This window comes from Schistocerca piceifrons, chromosome 7 (assembly GCF_021461385.2).
Source record: "Schistocerca piceifrons isolate TAMUIC-IGC-003096 chromosome 7, iqSchPice1.1, whole genome shotgun sequence".
NCBI lineage: Eukaryota > Metazoa > Arthropoda > Insecta > Orthoptera > Acrididae > Schistocerca > Schistocerca piceifrons.
Window position 1 is genome coordinate 153,112,016 of NC_060144.1, and position 20,604 is coordinate 153,132,619.

Genomic DNA, 20,604 nt, shown 5'->3' on the forward strand with positions numbered 1-20,604 from the left:
GAGTCAACTGGCATATGTACACCTCCAAAGCACTATTTAACATAGCCTATGAGAAAGCAGTCAATGATGTGGTGCACGATGATGCTACTACTTTAAAATGTGTTGCGCATGTGACAATTCCCTGCTCTTTGGGCCCTCCATAACAGAAGCCTGTTAGTATTCTAAAGAAATTGCAGAAGCCACAGAGGCCATTAGGGTATGTAGAAGAGTAATCAAATGCCATAAATGCAATCCATAAATTAACAACTTAATTTCATACACGTGACCAGATGAGATCTTAAATTAAAAATGGAAAAAGGAATGCTGAGTGTAATATGTTTCTTCCATGATAGTACATATGCTATCTTGGCAAGTGAGACTCCAGCTCTTTGCTGATACACATCTACAAAGCAGCAAGTTAAGTGTTTATATTTTTGTGATAGTATGTTTCTAAAATTTCATTTGTGTTTCCGTTTAAGGGGTGTAAGCTCACATTTTGTAAGTGTAATTTTGGGCAGTCTGTAACTCAGTTTTCATTTCTTCTGAAAACCCAGCTACATAGTTCATTTAGGTACCAGCATCCATTGATGACACGTCAGGAGGGTAGCAAGATGCAGATCTATGATTTGTCTGCTTTTATAATTTACTTTTGCAGTTAGTCTTGCCGGGATGGGTAGGGTGTGTACATGCTGTGTGCAGATACAGAGGAGTTGGCCGCAGTTGGGAACAGATGAACACACTACACTTTTATGTACATAGCCAGTATGACTGTGCATATGATGGTGAAATTTATCAGTGTGTCTAACATCACAAATATAATGAACACAGACAACAATATCCTGTTCCAGGTACTATGAGCTATTCTGAAAAAGGTCTTACTGGATAACATCACTGTAACCAATAATTGGAAGTATGAGTGTTTGTAGAAGTTCCTTTTTCAGGCCAAGGGGAAAGAACTTTTTATATTTTTATAGGGCATGTGATTATGTGATTGCACATTGTGATTATGTGCTAAGTCCAATTTAGACTGTCATCTATTATTACTCTGACTCTTTGCTGGAAGAGAGAACTTGGTATTTGTCCCATTTAGAGTTAAAGATAGTAGGGATTGCTGATATTTTGGGCTAATGAGACGAGAATGACCAACCATTACCACTTGCATTTTGCATGGGTAGAGCTTTAACCCTGTATCGTGCACCACTTTTGATAGTGCACACAGGTTGATAGTGAGATTTTTAGTAACTGTCCTCAGGTTTATTGGTTTTGCAATTATGTACAACTGGAGATCATCAGCATACACGTGGTATTTGCTGTGGGACAAGACTGATGGCATATCATCTGTGTGCAAATGAAAAGAGTATAGGACATAATACTGAACTGTGTGGGCACCTGATACTACCTGCTCCATTGTGACTTTATGCTGCCAAACATGAAAGATTGGTGGTGAGACATCAGGTATGACCGGAATCATTGCACTGCCCTTGGGAAGAAATTCAGGCTGCTGAGTTTGGCAAGGAACTTTAGTCAGCTGTGTCAAAGGGTTTGCCAGAGTCTGAAAAGTGCATTATACTTAGTTTGTGTGCATCCATGGCAAGATTTAGGTCATCTGTTACCTTTATTAAGGCAGATGTTGTGCTACAATGTGCACAGAAGCATGATTGGTATTTGTCTAGTAGGTTGTTTGTAGTTAGGTTGTTTGTTAACTGGTTTTGGGCTATATATTCCAAGGCCTTGGACAGTGCAGGCAGAATGCAAATAGATCAGTAAGTAGAGTATGCTTTGGCAGTGTCCTTTTTAGGTAATGTTTTAACCGGTACATTTTTCCAGGCCTCAGGGAAAACACAAGGAATGGTTGAAGGTATCTGTCACGGGTGGTCAGTAGTTGACAATAATAAGCTTCATCATTTGGACTGTGGTACCATTATGTGCAGTAGATGCTGATCTGATACACATGATGGCTTTTTTTATGGTGTCGCAAGTGACATGCTTTAGATTGAATTTTCATGGCTACAGTTATTTACCCTCCTGAAGTAATCTGAGCATCTCTGTTTTGTTTATGGTTTAATTGTGGTTGTAGATAATGTGAAATAATGGTCCGGTACTTCGGCTGGGACAATGGGATCAGCAGCAGGTTTTACTTTGTCCATACCGAGACCACACTGGTTTTTCCATAGGACAGTTGATCTATTCCTGTTGGTCAGTCAATATATGGATAAGCCAGAGTTTTGTATTTCTCACAGCTTGACTGACTCTGTCGTGCTTCTCATTGTAAGTAATATGATTTTCAGGTATGGGGCATGCTTTGTATGCTCAATGTGCACTTTCTATGAGTCTCATGAGCTGTTTTAGTCCTTACTTTTCTGTTCTTTGAGGGGTATACTATAGTGACTAAGTTTGTCATTAAACCCATGAAACCCATGAAGTTTCCTGTTTGTCAGAAAATGGAGCAGGGGATGCCCCTGCACTATTTCTTGTTTCTCAGTTGCAAGTTCAGGTAAATTGTATTCAAAGTCTTGGTATGTAGTCAGCTGCAGTTTTTCTGGGGTGTTCTAGTGAGTATCTCATGAAAATTGTCATTGGTGGACATCATGGTCATATAGTAGAGAGATTGTCTATACCTCTCTGTTTAAAGATCCTGAACGCTGTCCACCACAAGAGAATTAAATTGGCTGTGGAATTTACTGAAGCAATCCTACACCTCACTTCTGTACTGATGTTGGTAAGATGCCTCTTGCCATACAGCAGTGCTTATCATAGGGAGTGTGGGTTAGAATTGCTTCACCGTACTGATCTAGAAGCACCATCTATATACACTGAACATATAACAACAATCAAGTGAATAAACAATTTGCTATTCAAACAAAGGCATAAGTTGATGAACTTGTATTAGATATTTCTTCTCTTAAACAGGAATTGTGTGAATACCCTCATTAGGAGCTTATCAGACTCAAGCTAAATTTGAACATTGTGGAACACAGGAAGACAATGAACCCACCCTTATGTTTGTAACAGTCTGAGAGTGCTGAGAGTGTATAGGTCTTTACCTATGTTTCTAATGTGGGGAAAAGTCTTGAGTGTTCTGTCATTTTTCCCTATTTTCACTTACTGTGGCATTCAAAATTGCCTACTGAAGCATTTCTCATTGTATTATGCTGAACTTAAAGTGGCAAACAGAGTCTTATGAGTTTAATACAATGGGAATTTGCTTATGTGCTCAGATGTCCTTCATGTCTGGTAGGCAATGCAACACATCTTCCCAGCAAATACATTGTGTCAGATGATGCAAGTCATTAGAACTCCCCTACATGAGGAGGAGGAGGAGGAGGAAACTGCGGCTGTATTTTTCTGGATACTACAGCGTGGTGGGATCATGGCGTACATCCTTGAAATACAGGACTGGGTCAGTGGTAAAGAGCCAGATGATAAATCCAAAGGTCCAAAGTTTGACCTACATTGAGTCTCAGGACTTTTTCTTTCACATGTTGTTTCTTTCCTCTTCGGCAGTCATCTGTGTGTGAGAGAAGTACAAAGTTTCACCATGGTTCTAAATCTGTTACATAGTAATATGACCCCCTATGACTATCTGAGTAAGACAGTTCAAAGGTTAGCAGGAGATAAAAGGCAAATCAACTCTAATAGGACTATGCAAAACAAAGCACTGTGCCATTCAAACCAACCTTCAGGTTGTGACATCTTTACCTAGGAGGGACAAAGTAGTACTTGCTTGCTTTTAAGATTGGGCATTGCCCTCTGATGCCTGCCACCTCCTCTGACAGGAAAACCCACATGAATGCAGTGCTTGTGCAGTGTAATGTTTTAACTCTGTACATTTTATATGCTGACAAAAGGGCTGCCTTTGCACTACAACAGGATGTACCCTCAATTTTTGGTGATAGCTGGACTATTGTTAGAAATGGTTTTAAACAATTTTGTTTGACATAGCACCCTCTGCTTGCTGAATTTTATTGGTTGACTAGCTGAGAAACCCAGCACTGCCTGGGTGTGTGTTAATTTGAATCTTCTATTAGCTCATCTCCTCTTGCCCACTCTCTCTGTCCATCTCCTCCTCCCTCTCTCTTTGTTAATCTCCCCCTCTTCCTCTCCCTATTAATCCCCTCCCCTTTCCTTTGTGTGTCCATCAATCTTCTTTCTTTTCCCTGTCCATTTCCCCCCTCCCCTACCTCTGTCGATTTCCTCCTCTCCTTCCTATTTGTGCCTATTCCATCCTTCCCCCTTGCTGTCTATCATCCTCCTTCTCTCTCGATGTTATCACACTTACCCCAGTGGGAGGCTGGTGGTTCTTACCCCTGCAGCATATACTTCCAGGTTGGAAGTAATATGTGTACGAAATTTGATTAAAATCGTACCATAGGTTTGGGATGAGCTTCTTACCCATGTCTTTCCTTGCATACGCACATGTCAAATATATTTATGTGTCTGTTTCACCTGTTTGTCTAGTGAATTTCACCCTGCATTTTCATTTTCACATAGCTTGAGGTATATGATGTTGCATTTAGGGACATTCAGTGGCAAATGTGGATACTATCTGCAAAAAGTGTAGTGAACAGAGATAGTAGCAATGAAGTAATAAATTTAAACATCTTGCATGGTGTGTTAGCTTTTCACACATTCAGTGTTTACAATATTGTATCTCCTGAACTGTCTTACATTGATATTATTATTATTATTATTATTATTATTATTATTATTCTTTCCTGTCTCAGACGTTATGTCTGGTTGAAAATGGAAAGTGACGTGGACCTTGATCAGTCGTGACTTCCTTTTAACTGTATGGTATGTTACATTGCATTTAGGAACTTTCGGGTAATTGAACACGTGTCAATAATTACAGATTTCTGTAGTTGTATATATACGTTTGGATGTAGCTGTATTGCGTTGATGTACTGGTGGATATTGTGTGGTATGACTCCTGGAGTTGATAGTATAATTGGTATGATGTCAACTTTATCCTGATGCCACATATCCTTGACTTCCTCAGCCAGTTGGATGTATTTTTCAATTTTTTCTCCTGTTTTCTTCTGTATATTTGTTGTATTGGGTATGGATATTTCGATTAGTTGTGCTAATTTCTTCTTTTTATTGGTGAGTATGATGCCAGGTTTGTTATGTGGTATTGTTTTATCTGTTATAATGGTTCTGTTCCAGTATAACTTGCATTCATCATTCTCCAGTACATTTTGTGGTGCATAGTTGTATGTGGGAACGTGTTGTTTTATTAGTTTTGTTGTATGGCAAGTTGTTGATGTATTATTTTTGCTACATTGTCATGTCTTCTGGGGTATTCTGTATTTGCTAGTATTGTACATCCGCTTGTGATGTGATCTACTGTTTCTATTTGTTGTTTGCAAAGTCTGCATTTATCTGTTGTGGTATTGGGATCTTTAATAATATGCTTGCTGTAATATCTGGTGTTCATTGTTTGATCCTGTATTGCAATCATGAATCCTTCCATCTCACTGTATATATTGCCTTTTCTTAGCCATGTGTTGGACAAGTCTTGATCAATGTGTGGCTATGTTAGATGATACGGGTGCTTGTTGTGTAGTGTTTTCTTTTTCCAATTTACTTTCTTCATATCTGTTGATGTTATGTGATCTAAAGGGTTGTAGAAGTGGTTATGAAATTGCAATGGTGTAGCCGATGTATTTATACGAGTGACTGCTTTGTGTATTTTGCTAGTTTCTGCTCTTTCTATAAAGAATTTTCTTAAATTGTCTACCCGTCCATAATGTAGGTTTTTTATGTCGATAAATCCCCTTCCTCCTTCCTTTCTGCTTAATGTGAATCTTTCTGCTGCTGAATGTATGTGATGTATTCTATATTTGTGGCATTGTGATCGTGTAAGTGTATTGAGTGCTTCTAGGTCTGTGTTACTCCATTTCACTACTCCAAATGAGTAGGTCAATATTGGTATAGCATAGGTATTTATAACTTTTGTCTTGTTTCTTGCTGTCAATTCTGTTTTCAGTATTTTTGTTAGTCTTTGTCTGTATTTTTCTTTTAGTTCTTCTTTAATATTTGTATTATCTATTCCTATTTTTTGTCTGTATCCTAGATATTTATAGGCATCTGTTTTTTCCATTGATTCTATGCAGTCGCTGTGGTTATCCAATACGTAATCTTCTTGTTTAGTGTGTTTTCCCTTGACTATGCTATTTTTCTTACATTTGTCTGTTCCAAAAGCCATATTTATATCATTGCTGAATACTTCTGTTATCTTTTTTTAAAGGTTTGAAATTATGTGTAAAGTTTGTTGCAAGTCTCAAAGTGCTCTTTTTCTCAAATACTGCATAACTAAGGTATAGGTATTCTCGCATTGTGGGCTACAAAGCTTTTCACCCCTCCCCCACCCCTTCTGTTGGTGGGTATTTCTTACCTCCACAGTGATTCTTCTCAGACAGCCAATGATACCTGCACCAAGTTTGGTTGAAATTGGTCCAGTAGTTTAGGAGGAAATGTGGTACATTAATATGTACATCCATTTTTATAATTTATATGCTTTTCTTTTCCAATGAGTTTCAGGATGGCGGAGTCGCCCCAAAATACATTACGATCAGAGTTCGTTAAATGTAGTCAGGTGTGAGTGACTTGCTCTTTCATTTTTAACCTTCCCCAGTCTATCACTCTTTCTCCCCATGAGGAAGGAACTAATAGTTACAAAAGCTGGAATAGTGTCATGTACTTCTATGAGTATCGATCAGCAGTATTTAACGCTTCATCTCCTGAAGCTAAGTGACGGCCAGCAATCCAGTTTAGCCATCCAATTAACTGTATGAAAACGAACTAACATGTACCTGCAAACATTTTTTTCCTGAACTTTACATCTATAAACTTACTCTGTTAATATCTTTGGAGAGTTTTATAGATATTTAGCATGTTCTACCCACTTAAAGTATATCACTTTCGTCCTATTATTTTAAAAAATGGACTGTTACGTCTTCACTGTTGAGCACTGGTAATCAAATTTATCCACCAACTAGTGAACTTCCCATTCCTCTGAGAAGAAACTTGACCTTTGGCTATCTCACCAGGCTTTATACCATCACTAAATCTGCATACTGGAGTCATGATTCAGGCCATTTCTTTCCCTCAACCTTTTTACTTGTAATTAGGACTAGAATTTAGACTGAAGTCAACTCAAAAGTGAAATTTTAAGGCATGAAGGAGCTGAGTCCAGAATATGTCTTAGAAACTGAATGTGCAGTGTTTACTATGTCCAAGTGATCTGAACCATTTCAGAAGTTCATCTCACAAGCTTAATAATTACAGGAAAGAAACTAATTGGTCTTCTTAATCATGACTTTGTAGTTTTGCCTTCCAAATATACACCTATATTAGCACATAGCAGCTAAGTTTGTTGAGTGTCAGCATAATTTCCCATGTATATCATCCATTATTACAATTCATTCCTTATCCTGAGTATTGATAGTTAATTTGGCAAATGGGTGTGAGCTCACTTCCAATATCGTTTCTTCTGAAAGTGACTGTAGTCTTTAAAAAATGAAAACTCCAGGTTGTAGTCTTCAAAATATATTTTACTGATAGTGGTGTCATGATGGGGGATACATAACTAATCAAAACACCATATTAGATTAATTATAATATGTACAACTGTAAATTGCATCTAAAAGTAATTTTCACACAGACATTTTTCTCCAGAAATTTTGTATTTAGGTCTACATTTCTCTGCAAAAATCTTCAGATAAAGACCAGAAAATTTAAAATCAGATATATATTAAAATACTTCGAAAGCTAATCTTTGTTACTTCTATAAATTGTATGAGAACCTCAGTTGTGAATTGCGTGGCTATATTGGTTTCATGTTATTAATGTAATAATCTCTTACGATTTCCTAGCTAAATGCGTTCTTTCCACAAGTAATATCGGCATGCAAATGTCACATATGAGCAGCAACTGAATGATATAACTGTAAAAGAAGCAATGTTTCAAAGAATGAAATTATTCTATCTACATTTTAATTAGAAAAACTAAACTGCTCTTTGTTAGTTTTGATCGTGCAAAATGATCATTGCGTATTATAGATAGCTAACACAATATACAAAAAGTCCATATGTAATGCAATGTGTGTGACCTGAAATACTGGAACTGATTTAATGAATTTCATTCTCACATTTTCAGTGCAGGGTTTGCTATTGATACTAAGCACCAGTGCAGTGACTGTGATAACAGGATTATCAATGTCAGCTATCAGTACAAATGGGATCATAAAAGGAGGTATGTTTGCTTGTAACTTCTTACAGACAAGGCACAATGTGTATCATTCATTTATTTTCTTCCTCATCTTTAACTTCTAGGTGGCATGTACTACACTATATCACGATCCCTGGGACCAGAATTTGGAGGATCAATTGGCCTAATTTTGTCACTAGCAAATGCATTGGCATGTGCAATGTATGTTGTTGGGTTTTCTGAATCCTTAAATGATTTGCTCGATTCTTATGGTCTCTCAATTGTTGATGGTGGAGTGAATGACATGCGAATTACAGGTGTCATAACAGTAATTGCACTATTGTGCATTGTTGTTCTTGGTATGGAATGGGAAGCCAAGGTGAGATAAACATTATTTGTTTTAATATGTCAGTTTCTTGTAGGGGAGACTGAGGTTGTAAAATTAATCAGCAGCATTCTATCAACAGTAAGTAACTGGTGGGCAAAATAATGATAAAGCTATTAGAGCGAAGTTTGTTTATTATATTGCTGACGGGATATAAATAAATGATGTAAGTAACAGCCCAGTACAACAAAACCAGAAATTAAAATTAATATTTTGTTATGCTTTTAAGAACCGGAGTGGACAGCATCTATATCATAACACTGAATCAAAGATAGCTTTTTTCTCTGAGGTTTATTGGCTAGGTTGCTTCTATCAGAGTCAACAATCCATAGCTTCAGAGTTAGGGAGTATAATGGACATACAAAAACAGTTACCATCTAATTGGACAACATAAGACATGTTGGTAAAATGTCTGGAAACAACTGTTGACAAGAAATAGGAAACACTGAAAGTACAAATGGCAAAATTCCTAAAACTGGAGAAAAACATGGCATTCACATACCAAATAATGTTTTACTTTATGGTACTATAATAGCGCATAGCTGAATTCTAATGATTTCAGCTTAATCATATTATGTGTGTTGTCTCTTGGCAACAATCATCACTTTGTTTGTAAATATGGTTTTCCTTGAATTCTTAGCTCATTATTCTTTATGTTCTTAATTTTGCGTTTCCCTTCCCGCATAAAGCATTGGACACAAAAGATTAATATAAAAAATAATTGAAATGAAGTAATGTACTATGGCTTGTTTCTTGTAGGAAAATGAGCAAGAAACAGATTACAACATGTTTACGACTGTGGTCAGAAAAGCTCAGCACATTCAGCAATCCTTGTGCCATAAATAAAAGAAGACTCTAACATTGCCAGTTTTGATAACAGTTTGTCAGTTTTGAAATAGTTCATGCCACAAGAATTAAATTTTACAAGTTACACACAAAAAATTATATCCCAGAGAATTGCTGGTTATCCCCTTCTGGGAAATCATGGCTTGAAGTGTATGAGAATTCTGGAATGGATAAAAACTCTGTACTCCAGATTCCAGAGAAAGTGCAGAGGGGGAGGGGGAGCTGCAAGTGCTCCACTTGCCACTGCCCCCCACCCCACCACACCACACCCAACCCCATCCCTTGCAGATGCCTATAATTACTGCATGCACAGAGGCATCTATGCAGTCACTTCATATGTCATTGGAATGGAAAGAAACTGTAACATGTGGTACCATCCTAAATAACCTGTGCCATACCCTTCAACGGTTTGCTGGGTATGTTTGTAGATATAGTACAATCACAAAAACCTCTTCTTCACAAGTGCATATAAATTACAGATCAGAAGAGCCACTAGCATACTATGGTACTCAAGGTGGTTGTTTCCTTGTCAGTTGTAATCTTCAGTGAGCAGGACACACATCCCTTTGCCAGGCAACACTACACTATGTTTGAATTTGCACTGGTGTATACAGAGTTCTAGATTTTGCCACTGATGACAATGTTATTTCTATGTGGAATAATTTAGATTATGATCCACGTGATCGAGTTTAGTGCTAACAAGAATTCTCAGAAAACATATGTAATAATTCAGTGAGTCAGTGAAAAGGGTCATGTGCCTCCTCGGTGATGTGCTGAGGAACACTGGTTTGGAACTCCATCTGTTGCTCTGAATGAATTGAGGAAGAAGAGTGTCAACAGTGAATTGCAATTCTCAGTGAGAGGTGTGAAGCTCAATGCTGCAGCATGCTGCTGCAAGTATAGAAGTTGTGGACAAATTTTAAACTCACCATTCATCACACTCTGGATATCTGTGTGTCAGGTAAGTCAATGAAGGATGAGGAAAGTCTTTCCTGGTTTAATAAAATTTAATAAACACTGAGGAAACATATGGTTGCACACTCAGCTCATGAAAGGGTGCAAAAATGATAATGAGGCAAAGTTATTTGAAATCCTTGTACTTCTAAGGTACACACAATGCATATAAAAACTTCCCATCATACAGTAACAGAAGATCTTTCAGAGAATCCTACAAAATTCTGGGTTTATCTAAAATTGTTAAGGAGGCCAAAAGCTTGTGCTCAGTCACGCATTGACTAGTGTTGTTCAGAAAAAGAAGGTAGCAAAGGAAATTCAAAGCATTAAACCTCACATTTTAAAAAATACACAGAAGTGTTGTATAGAGTTAAAATTGTTCAACCAGCACATAAAATTTGAAATATGTGACCTAGAAATAAGCACTGCTGGTTCTGAGAAGTAATTGAGCCAGTTGTAAATGTGTAACGTGCATGGACTTAAGTACCAATTAGTTTCACACAATGTACTCTGTGACATTATTCCCTTTCTATGCTCAACCATTAATCTCTTGCAGAAAGAATAGTTGCAAGTGAATGGAAAGAAGTGTAGGCTTTTCTCATATATAAGAGCAAAAGAACGCATTTTCAAAATTTTCTCCCATATTCTTAAGTTATCTTCTGCAGGATGCTTGAACATAATGTGAGCTTGAATATAGTGACAGAAAAGTTTATCTGTAGATATGTGTGCCTTTTAAAAGCAATTTTCATGGTAAAAACAGCTTGCCATTTCCATACAAACTATCCTGTGAACCATGGATGTATACTAGTTGACAGATTCTATTTTCCTAGATTTCTCGAAAGCATTCAACATCTTATCACACTGATAACCAATAATAAAGGTACAAGCATACGGAATAGGTTCTCAAATATATGGCTGGCTTAAAGGCTTTCTGAGTAATAAAACCTTGTATGTCATCCTGGATGATAACTGTTCATCAGAGTCAAAGGTAATATCAGGGAAGTGTGACAGGAAACTCCCATTCTCCATGTATCAAAATAATATCAAACAAGGTGGGTAGCAATCTGAGACACTTTACTGATGAGACCATTGCATAGGGGGCTCAGGGCTCTTTGGTGACTTCATGTGAGGCATACACGGGGCTCCTATCTACTGCAGCCCTTCCTTCCTTCCTTCCTTCCTTCCTTCCTTCCTAGGTTATTTTTCTTTCCCTTGGCTCTCCTGCGTTGTCCTTGCTCCTTCCCTTCTACCCTCTCCTTCTTGTCTCCTGGTGTCCTTGCTTATGTCAGCCTGGCTATCCTCCTGGTTTCTGCTGTCTCTTACGTGCTTGTTCCTTTTTTGGCATTTTTAGTCTCCCTTTGAGTTTTGACCTCCCCTTCTAACTTTTGTCTCCATAGTGTGAGCCTAATGGCGTAGGACAACTTACTTAGCATCTCCAGCATGTGTAAGAGACAGTATGTCTTCCATATTTCCCTTGACGCCATTGTCCTTCTAACACTATATAGCCAGCACAGTAGCCAACCATATGGTGGGATGGTTATACAATCTTTCGGTTGAGTCTCTGGCAACATAGGGATCACACTTAATACCTGAAATGCTCTTTCCTTGTGTATGCCTAGGAGTGGTTGCTTCTCATTCTGGAGTATTGGAATTTTCGGCAAAGGCCGCTGTACCAGATGAGTTCACTGTATAACAAAACTACTACTGCCACACAATTAGTGGCCCTTCGTGCCTTTGACCGTCTTGGCAGCATGGTGTCCATTACTTCTCATCAGTCCTTCAATATGGTTCAGTGTGTCATTCTCATACAGACTCCTACAAACTGATGGGGAACTCCAGGCCAATCTAAAATGGCAGGGCACTTATTTATTCAGCATGTTCAGACAGGCATAAGGACAATTGCATCAATATTGGTGCCTTTATTCTGGCAGTTGAGAGGGGGAGGATACCTTCCTAGAAAAGGTCTAGGTTATAGTTTATCAGTGATATGTAGAGCCGTATGTCCTGAGGTGTTTTCTATTTTTGCGTTACAGGCATGTGTGTTCCCTCTGTATAGCTGACCCTCTATGTGGTCACCGTGGATATCCACTCAATGAACCTAGTTCCTTTATTTTCATGGCAATTACTCTCCATGCTCACTGGATTGCCTGTTTTATATGAAGAAAAAGAAGGTACAGGAGTGTTGTTTATTCTACACTGAGGCTCATCAAAAATATGACCACCCTTCACCCTGTGTCTGTGACATCTAACTTTGCCTCTGTTATGTCCTTTTCCCCTCCTCCCTCCTCTTTATCCCAGTCCTCTCCCCATTCCCTGTGGTTCCCACACCCTCCACTCTGGGAGTGTCCCTCCTGTTTGGCATTTGGCATCTGCCTGTGATGGGGCACCTCCACCCTCCCCCAGTGTCTCCTTGGCTAGTGAACTGCTGCCACACGGTAGTTAGACCCACAGTCCACACATCCTGTGGTCACCCACCCTCTCTGTTCCAGACTGCGCTGAAACCTGCTCTCTTGCTCTGGGCCCTGCCCTCCGTGGCCTGCAAAAGAGGAGGAGGAGGAGGAGGAGGAGGAGGAGGAACATAACTGCTGGGTCAGGGCCCCTTTGGTGCCAATTCGGCCTAGCAACCTGAGTCTGACCTCTTTTATATGGATGTTGTCCCATCCTTGATGGTGGTGGATGGTGACATGCAGATGTGACTGGCTTTGGCCCATTCACCTCCCATTTAGATCCTTGTTACATGCTTATTCAGTGGAATTGTAACAGATATTAGCATCACATTGCAGAGCTGTGAACCCATATTTGCTTTTACTCCACAGCTTGTGTCTTTGTAAATGAATCTCATTTTACTGATGCTCACTCGCCAACCCTTTCTAGGTTCTGTGCTTTGTCAGAATTGGGCTGGCCCTTTGAGTGCTTCCAGTGGCATTTGCATATTAGTCCATAAGGACATTTTTACTACATGGATTCCTCTTGATACCATATTGGAAGCAGCTGCTGCCCGGGTCCACTTGGACTCTGTGGTCACGGTTTGTCTCTCTCCCCCTCCTTATAAGCCACCTACACTTAGAGTCTCTAACTGCGCTCCTTAAGTAACTTACCCCTCTTTTCCTCCTCTGTTTAATGCCCATTTTAGTATTGGTTATTGGAATTTCTTTTCCAGCTACTGAATGATGAACACATCTTTAATGATCATATGCTGTATTGCTTCAACTAATTACACCAACTGTGAAGCATGTCCAATTATTGATAACTCATAACTTCAAATACATGAATAACCCAAGGCCTGCTGGGCTTTCCGTCATGCTGTTGCCTCTCCCTACACCTCCCACTTTGTGTTTAATCCCCTCTTTGTCATGTGGTACATGCCTGCGATGTGTCTGATCAGATTATCTGCACCACTGGTAGTGCTGTTCCCCATTCAATGGGCCCCTTTCGTCACCAGCCACTTCTGTGGTGTAGCTAGGTCATTTCAATCATCATCTGTGATCACCAGTAAGCCTTCCTATGCTTTAAGAAGCACCCATCCTTTGCCAGTCTTATTACCTTTAAATGCCTTTATGCCAAAGCCTGTTACTTCATCAAACAGAGCAAACAGGTCTCCTCTCTAGCTTCTTCTATCCCTTTTCATAACTGTGGCCTACACTCTACACCCTCAAAGGTTGCCAATGGCTGTGTTGTATTCCAGGCCTTGCCTTCCCAGGTGGCCTTCGTAAATATTACTGGATTCTTGAGGAACACCATGCAACCCATTTTGTGATGGCATCAGCATCACCCTCCTATCCAGCTGCCTTCCTCTTCCTGAAACAACTGGTTAAAGCTTCCCCTTGTCAGGTGGAAACCGACAATGAAACTCGCACTGAGTGGGAACGTATTCTGACCTCTCCTCTTCCCACATTTCAGCCCCTGGCCCCAATTCCATCAATAACCAATTGTTTAAACATCTCAATCCTCTACAATGACAATATCTCCTCCAGGTGCATAACTGTGTTTTTCTCCAAGGTGTTTTCCACTCCCAGTGGAGCAACAGTATTGTGGTTCCTGTGTATAAGCCCTGGAAGGATCTGTCATACCTCAATAGTTACCAGCTGATCAGTCTGATTAATGTCCCCCTGCAAGTCATTGGAATGGATGGTGGCTCTGTTGGGTCCTTGAATCTTGGGACCTTTTGTCTTATTACTAGTATGGTTTTCAGGAGGGACAGTCTCCAATCAATCATCTACTTCAGTTAGGAATTTAATTTTGGCACGCCTTTTCTCAACATCACTGTCTTGTCACAGTTTTCTTTGATTTTTGGAAGGCCTACAACATGGCTTGGTGCCATCACATCTTACTAATACTCTGAGTGGGGTCTTCAGGGCTCCCTCTCAATTTTTATTTGCCATTTCCTGTCCCACCAGTTGTTCAGAGTTGCATGTCTTTTGTTGCCATGGAACACCATGGGGTATTAAGTGTGCAGAACTAATGGCCATGTCTCAGGTGTTCTGCTTTAATAAACGGTCCTCCTTCACATGAGTTTTTGTAGTGTGTGGACTCAATAAGTCACCTTCAGGCTACAACCCAGTGTTTTCCTGGCTCCCCTTGGTCTCTGCCATTCATGACCTCACTGATCATGATCATGCTGCTTGAATGAATGATTGATTTCCTTTGGGTTCCCATCCATGTCGGCAACAGTATAATGAGTTTGCTGATTGTTAGGCTGGGGAGGAAGGCTGCAGACACCTACCCTCCATTCTTTGTGATCCCTCTGGGAGCAGATTTGTGGCTTCACATCAGATTCCTTTTTGATTAACCGTGGGCCAACTCTTGGGGGAACAGGGAGCACCACCCTGTCTAATAACCTTTGTACAATTACAGGGACTTTGTCTACATGGTGTTCTTCCTTCCACCTCTCCCTATGGGAATCTACCATCCCCTGCCATCTTCATATCAACCGTACCAGCCTGACTCATGGTTTTTTTTTCCTGTGTAACTAGCTGCCATTCCCCAATCCCTTCCCCTTCCTTTGTAATTATGCCCCCCCCCCCCCCCCTCATGACAATCCATATTTTTCTAGGCTGGCCCTGCCTCCTGGCTCTTTGCACTAAATATGCCCTCTCTTATCAAAGTTGTTAGCAGACAACCTCATGTGGTTACATCCCCCTCAGTTTTTCCTTCTGAAAATGGTTTGTCCTTCCACTTGTAAGTACCTGAATGTCCTCCTGGAGCTGGAGTCCCTCATTTAGTGTTGCCATTGGTTTGGGAGGCCTTCAGCCTTGCCTCTGTGTGGCCAGATTGCCCCCCCCCCCCCCTTTCCCTACATTCGGTATGTTCTGTTGTACAATTTTGTTTCCCCTATTCTTGTCATGATCAGGGTATGAGATGAGGATAAAAATGCGTCAATGACAGTGCTGGTGCCCCATCATACATAGTGCCTCTGAGGTGGCCACTTCTCTCATCCCTCTCCCTCCCCCCTCCTGTTCTTTACTCTTTGTCACTGTGCTGTTGATGTTGTTCCTCTCTCACTTTCTGCTATCACTGTTTGGTCCTCCCTCCCTCGTCAGCCAAACAACCCCCCCCCCCCCCCCCCCCCTCTCTCTCTCTCTCTCTCTCTCTCTCTCTCTCTCTCTCTCTCTCTCTCTCTCATATAGCACACAGTGTGATGATGGGTGGGTGTGTTTTTTACTTATGATGACTGTGGATGAATGTAATTTATTGTCAGTTGGTAGGATAAACATTTCTATAATGTTTGAATATCCTATTTGTAGTACGCTGCTTGACTCTAAAACAATATGAATTGGTAAAAGCATGTAAGTTCAGCTTTTAGGAATGTTAACTTCATTGGAAGAGTTACGGTATGGTGTAAGGCACTATATAGGAAACAACTTATTGAACACTATTCTTGTGTACTGTTAGAATGTTTGATGTTCCCAACAGTTGTATTAAAGGACATCAAAACAATTAATACACATGCTGCCAGATTCATTAGTTCTGTGAATACAAAGGTTAAAATAACAATCCATGAGATTAAAGGGGAATTCTTGAAGGGAAAAAGATGAATTTTTGTGACACTTTATCTACATCACTACTCTGGAAAATCTAGGATGGAATGTAACAAGATTATCAGAAGGAAAGTTGCTACTCATCATATAGCGGAGATGCTGAGTTGCAGATAGGCACAATAAAAAGATTCTCCAACTTAAAGCTTTCGGCCATTAATGCCTTTGCCAACAATAGTGGACAGTGAAGTGCTGCAGGTTAGATGAAGGGCAAGGGACAGGAAGGGAGGGGGCGGGGGGGGGGGGGGGGGGTAGCAGAAAAGGAGAGAAATAAAAAGACTGGGTGTAGTGGTGGAATCATGGCTGTGTAGTGCTGGAATGGGAACAGGAAAGGGGCTGGATGGGTGAGGACAGTGATTAATGAAGGCTGAGGCCAGGAGAGTTACAGGTCACTGTCCTCACCCATCCAGCCCCTTCCCTGTTCCCATTCTAGTACTACACAGCTGTCATTCCACCACCACAACGCAGTCTTTTTATTTCTCTCCTTTTCTGCTACTCCCCCCCACCCCCCACCCCCACCCCCCACCCCTCGCCACTTGTCCTCCGCCTTTTGTCTCAACTGCAGCGCTTTACTGTCCACTACCCCCAGCCTACTATCCCTCCCCCTCCCCCTTTCCACCTCAGACTCCTCCTTACCCCCACCCAGTCGCCGCTTCCATCATGCACTGGTGCTGCTGCTTGCAGTATGGTTTCAGTTGCCTAAGACTGCAGTCATGTGTGTGAGCTGGGTTTGCATGCATGTGGGGGGGAAGGGGGAAGGGGTGTGTGTGTACTTACTGTTGATAAAGGTGTTTAACAGCCGAAAGCTATAAGTGTGAGAGTCTTTTTGTCGTGCCTATGTGCGACTCAGCATCCCCGCTATATGGTGAGTAGCAACTTCATTCTCATAATATTGTTACATCACTACTCTGCAATTCACATTCAAATGCTTGGCTTTCAGAATATTTCTCAACTAACAGGAGCTCAGAGAATGAGCTTTTGTGACATATTGCATAATTATTTTATTGCCTCCGGTGCTACTCACATAAGGACCATAAATACAAAAACGAGAGATCAGAGTTTATACAGAGGCTTAAAAGACAGTTTTTCCCCCCTTTACTACATTTCTTTTACTACCACTGGTACAAATGAAATTCTTAAGGATGTTGACAATTGGACAGTATTTAACACATTAACACTGAACACAAATAACACAGTATGTATTTCAGCATGAAGAGGGAAAAGCATAGAGGATAAATCTACAGATTGTGTAACAAACACACAGATTTTATAGATGAATATTCTCAGTTAACATGGAACGACCACAGATACTGGTAAAAAGAATGTCATCAGTATGCATCAGCCAATGTCTTGTGGTGACATATTATTCTTACATACACTCAGTTCTTAGTTACGGGATTCTTTACTGGGAATCAAAGGCACATAACATGAACATAATTTTTAAACTGCAGGAAAGGGCTATATGAACAATAATTGCTGGTATTAGTCAAGCTCATAGTAGAGAACTATTTAAAAATCTTTGAGTACAGTTACCAGTCCGTCCAACTCAGGAAAAACATTACTTAGTATCTCACTAATACTTGTATACATAACCATGGAACAAGAGCCAATTTGGACCTACATTTAACAAGGAAAAACAAACACAAATCTCAAAACTGCATTTTTTTATTGGGGAATTTACTGATTAATGGATTGCCCAATGACATAAAAGATAATCCTAAAATGCATTTGTTTATAAAGGCAGCTAAAACAATCTTCATAAGTGCTGCAACTACACAGTTGAAGATTACCTCGAAGAGTAGTAGTAAACACCACTACCACCACCTTGTCACATTACAGTATATGATCACATTGTAACACTTTCATAAGAAAATAAAGTGCAGAGATATTCAGTGTGTGATAGTAAAAAATCTTGTTGTTCTCCTTGGGAGGGGGGGGGGGGGGGGGGGGGGGGGGGGGGGAGGAGGTGCTGATCAAGTTTCTCAGACAGATTTAGTGTGATACATGAAGACATGCATAGGCATAGTTGTCTGTCAATGGGCCTGGAGTCTGTTTAATGAATAGATTGCAAGTAGGGCAAGGGGCACAGCAGCATATTAGTTGTCCAGGAGTCACAAGTGGGTGTTAGCGTGTGCAGATCAAAACTGTTTCATATTATGAATAATCTTAATCAAACTGTGTGTAAATGAAAGTAAGTTGTGCAATGGGGACTAGTTGAATGAGGTACTACAGTTATTAATGTGCTGATCTCATATTTGGGAGAAAGGAATTATGCGTCTGGCCACTTAGGTTCCCTGTGGTTTCCCCAAATAATACCAGTAAATGCCAGGGTGGTTTCTTCAGCAAAGCCACAGCTGACTGCCTGTCCTATTCTCATGAAAACATACATAAATATTCTATGTGTGTGTATATTTTGATTACTTATTTTCATTGTGTTATGACAACAAATCCTATGTCACTGAGAGATGAGCCCTGGGTAAATTAATAAATGAAATCAAATGACGACTTCCTACTATGGTCTTTTGGAAACAGGGGCAAGGGTTACTGGATACCAATTCTTTCCCTCCCTTCTCTCATCCCCCCTCTCTTCCTTCCCACCAACCCAGGGTCTCTTCCCCCCCCCCCCCACCCACCCACCCACCCACCCACAGTCTCCCCCCCCCCCCCTCCTCTATACCTCCCTCTAGTCCCTCTCATATGCTTATGTTAGCTGAAAAAATTACTATATCATCGTTTTTGTAATTTCCTGAAGGTTTGGCTATGAATAAGTAGTTTAACTATTGCATCTCTGTTATTTATCAAAATACTAATAATTTTAGTTTGTCTCATATTACTTATATTTTTGTTCTTCATTTGTTTGTAGACTCAGCTTGGTCTCCTGATCATCCTGATAGCAGCCATTCTTGATTACACAGTTGGTTCTTTCATTGGCCCACAAAGCAACGAAGCTATAGCCAAAGGATTTTTGGGATTTAATGGTGATGAAACATAAAGTCGTATGCTTCTAGAGTTATAAAATACCTTCTTAAAAATTATGATACATGGCAAATATTTAATTTATAATAGTGATTAATGATAATTTCCTTACAGCTACTTTAATATTGCAAAATTTGCATGCAGATTACAGAGTCAGTGATGGTGTTGACTACACGTTTTTCTCTGTTTTTGCTGTATTTTTTCCTGCAGCAACTGGTTTTCTTGCAGGTGCTAATATATCAGGGGACTTGAAGGTAATTTCCTTTTGTTTTGTTTCTAAGCATTTTAGAAAATACACATATAATACCGAAGTGCATTTTCCACAGGACCCAGAAGTAGCAATACCAAAAGGAACACTGCTTTCAATTTTCATAACTACTGTTTCATACCTTTTCATGGCATTCATAGCAGGAGCCACGGTTGTGCGTGATGCAAGTGGCTATGTGCATGAAATTTCAGATCAAACCTTTTTGAATTGTACTGGTCGAACATGTAAGTGGGGATTGCAGAATAGTTTCACAGTAAGTATTTCTTTTTTTCTCTTCGAGATATTCCTACTATTTTATTAAATTCAGAAAATTAGTTCACAGCTGATGGAGTAAAAACTGTCAGTACCTCAGGGAATAATGTCTTCGGTAATGAGGGGGCAACAATTTGTAAGAGAACCATAAGTTAGGGTGTGCTTGAAGTTATGAGATTATGCACCTACAAAAGTTAAGCATATTCAGGAGAAAAGGAGTGTGTCAGGAAAACAGACTAGTGATTGCTGTGAGCTTTATGAGCTTGGTTTATTAACAAACTAGAATTTGGTATCACTCTAAGAAAGAAATGCTACATGTTTTGATAGCCATGTAATTCAAAAGTAACAATCAGTGTGTTACAGTCATAGGGTCCACTTTATTTGCACTTTCCAAGAACCTTTTAGTCTCTTGATGAAATTTACAAATTGCAGTAGAGCATTGATTATCTGAGCTTGGGTCAACTGAATGACTGCGTAACCAAACTGTTACTCACATGTGCAACCTCCACAGCTACAGTCTTACACCCCCTAACCTCCCCTTACCACCCCTTCCTTCCTTCCCTCCCTCCTCTTCATCCACTCCCCCTCCCCCTTCCAAACCCACCAATATCAAGCTGCTGACAACAGCAATCATTTGTGCTCTGTTACAGTAACTTGACAACTATGCAATGCTTGGACATAAACTTATTGTCCCTTCC

The 20,604-nt window shown here is 40.1% G+C and overlaps 1 protein-coding gene across 1 annotated transcript in view; it reads left to right on the top strand.

Annotated features, from left to right (window-relative positions):
* The window catches only part of LOC124805276 (bumetanide-sensitive sodium-(potassium)-chloride cotransporter-like), a 197,160-nt gene that overhangs the window by 43,605 nt on the left and 132,951 nt on the right, over nt 1–20,604 (top strand). Inside the window, exons 3-7 of the mRNA XM_047265788.1 lie at nt 8,140–8,235; nt 8,316–8,569; nt 19,274–19,388; nt 19,501–19,640; nt 19,713–19,907. Coding sequence (XP_047121744.1) covers nt 8,140–8,235; nt 8,316–8,569; nt 19,274–19,388; nt 19,501–19,640; nt 19,713–19,907 — 800 coding nt within the window. The remainder of the gene's footprint in view (nt 1–8,139; nt 8,236–8,315; nt 8,570–19,273; nt 19,389–19,500; nt 19,641–19,712; nt 19,908–20,604) is intronic.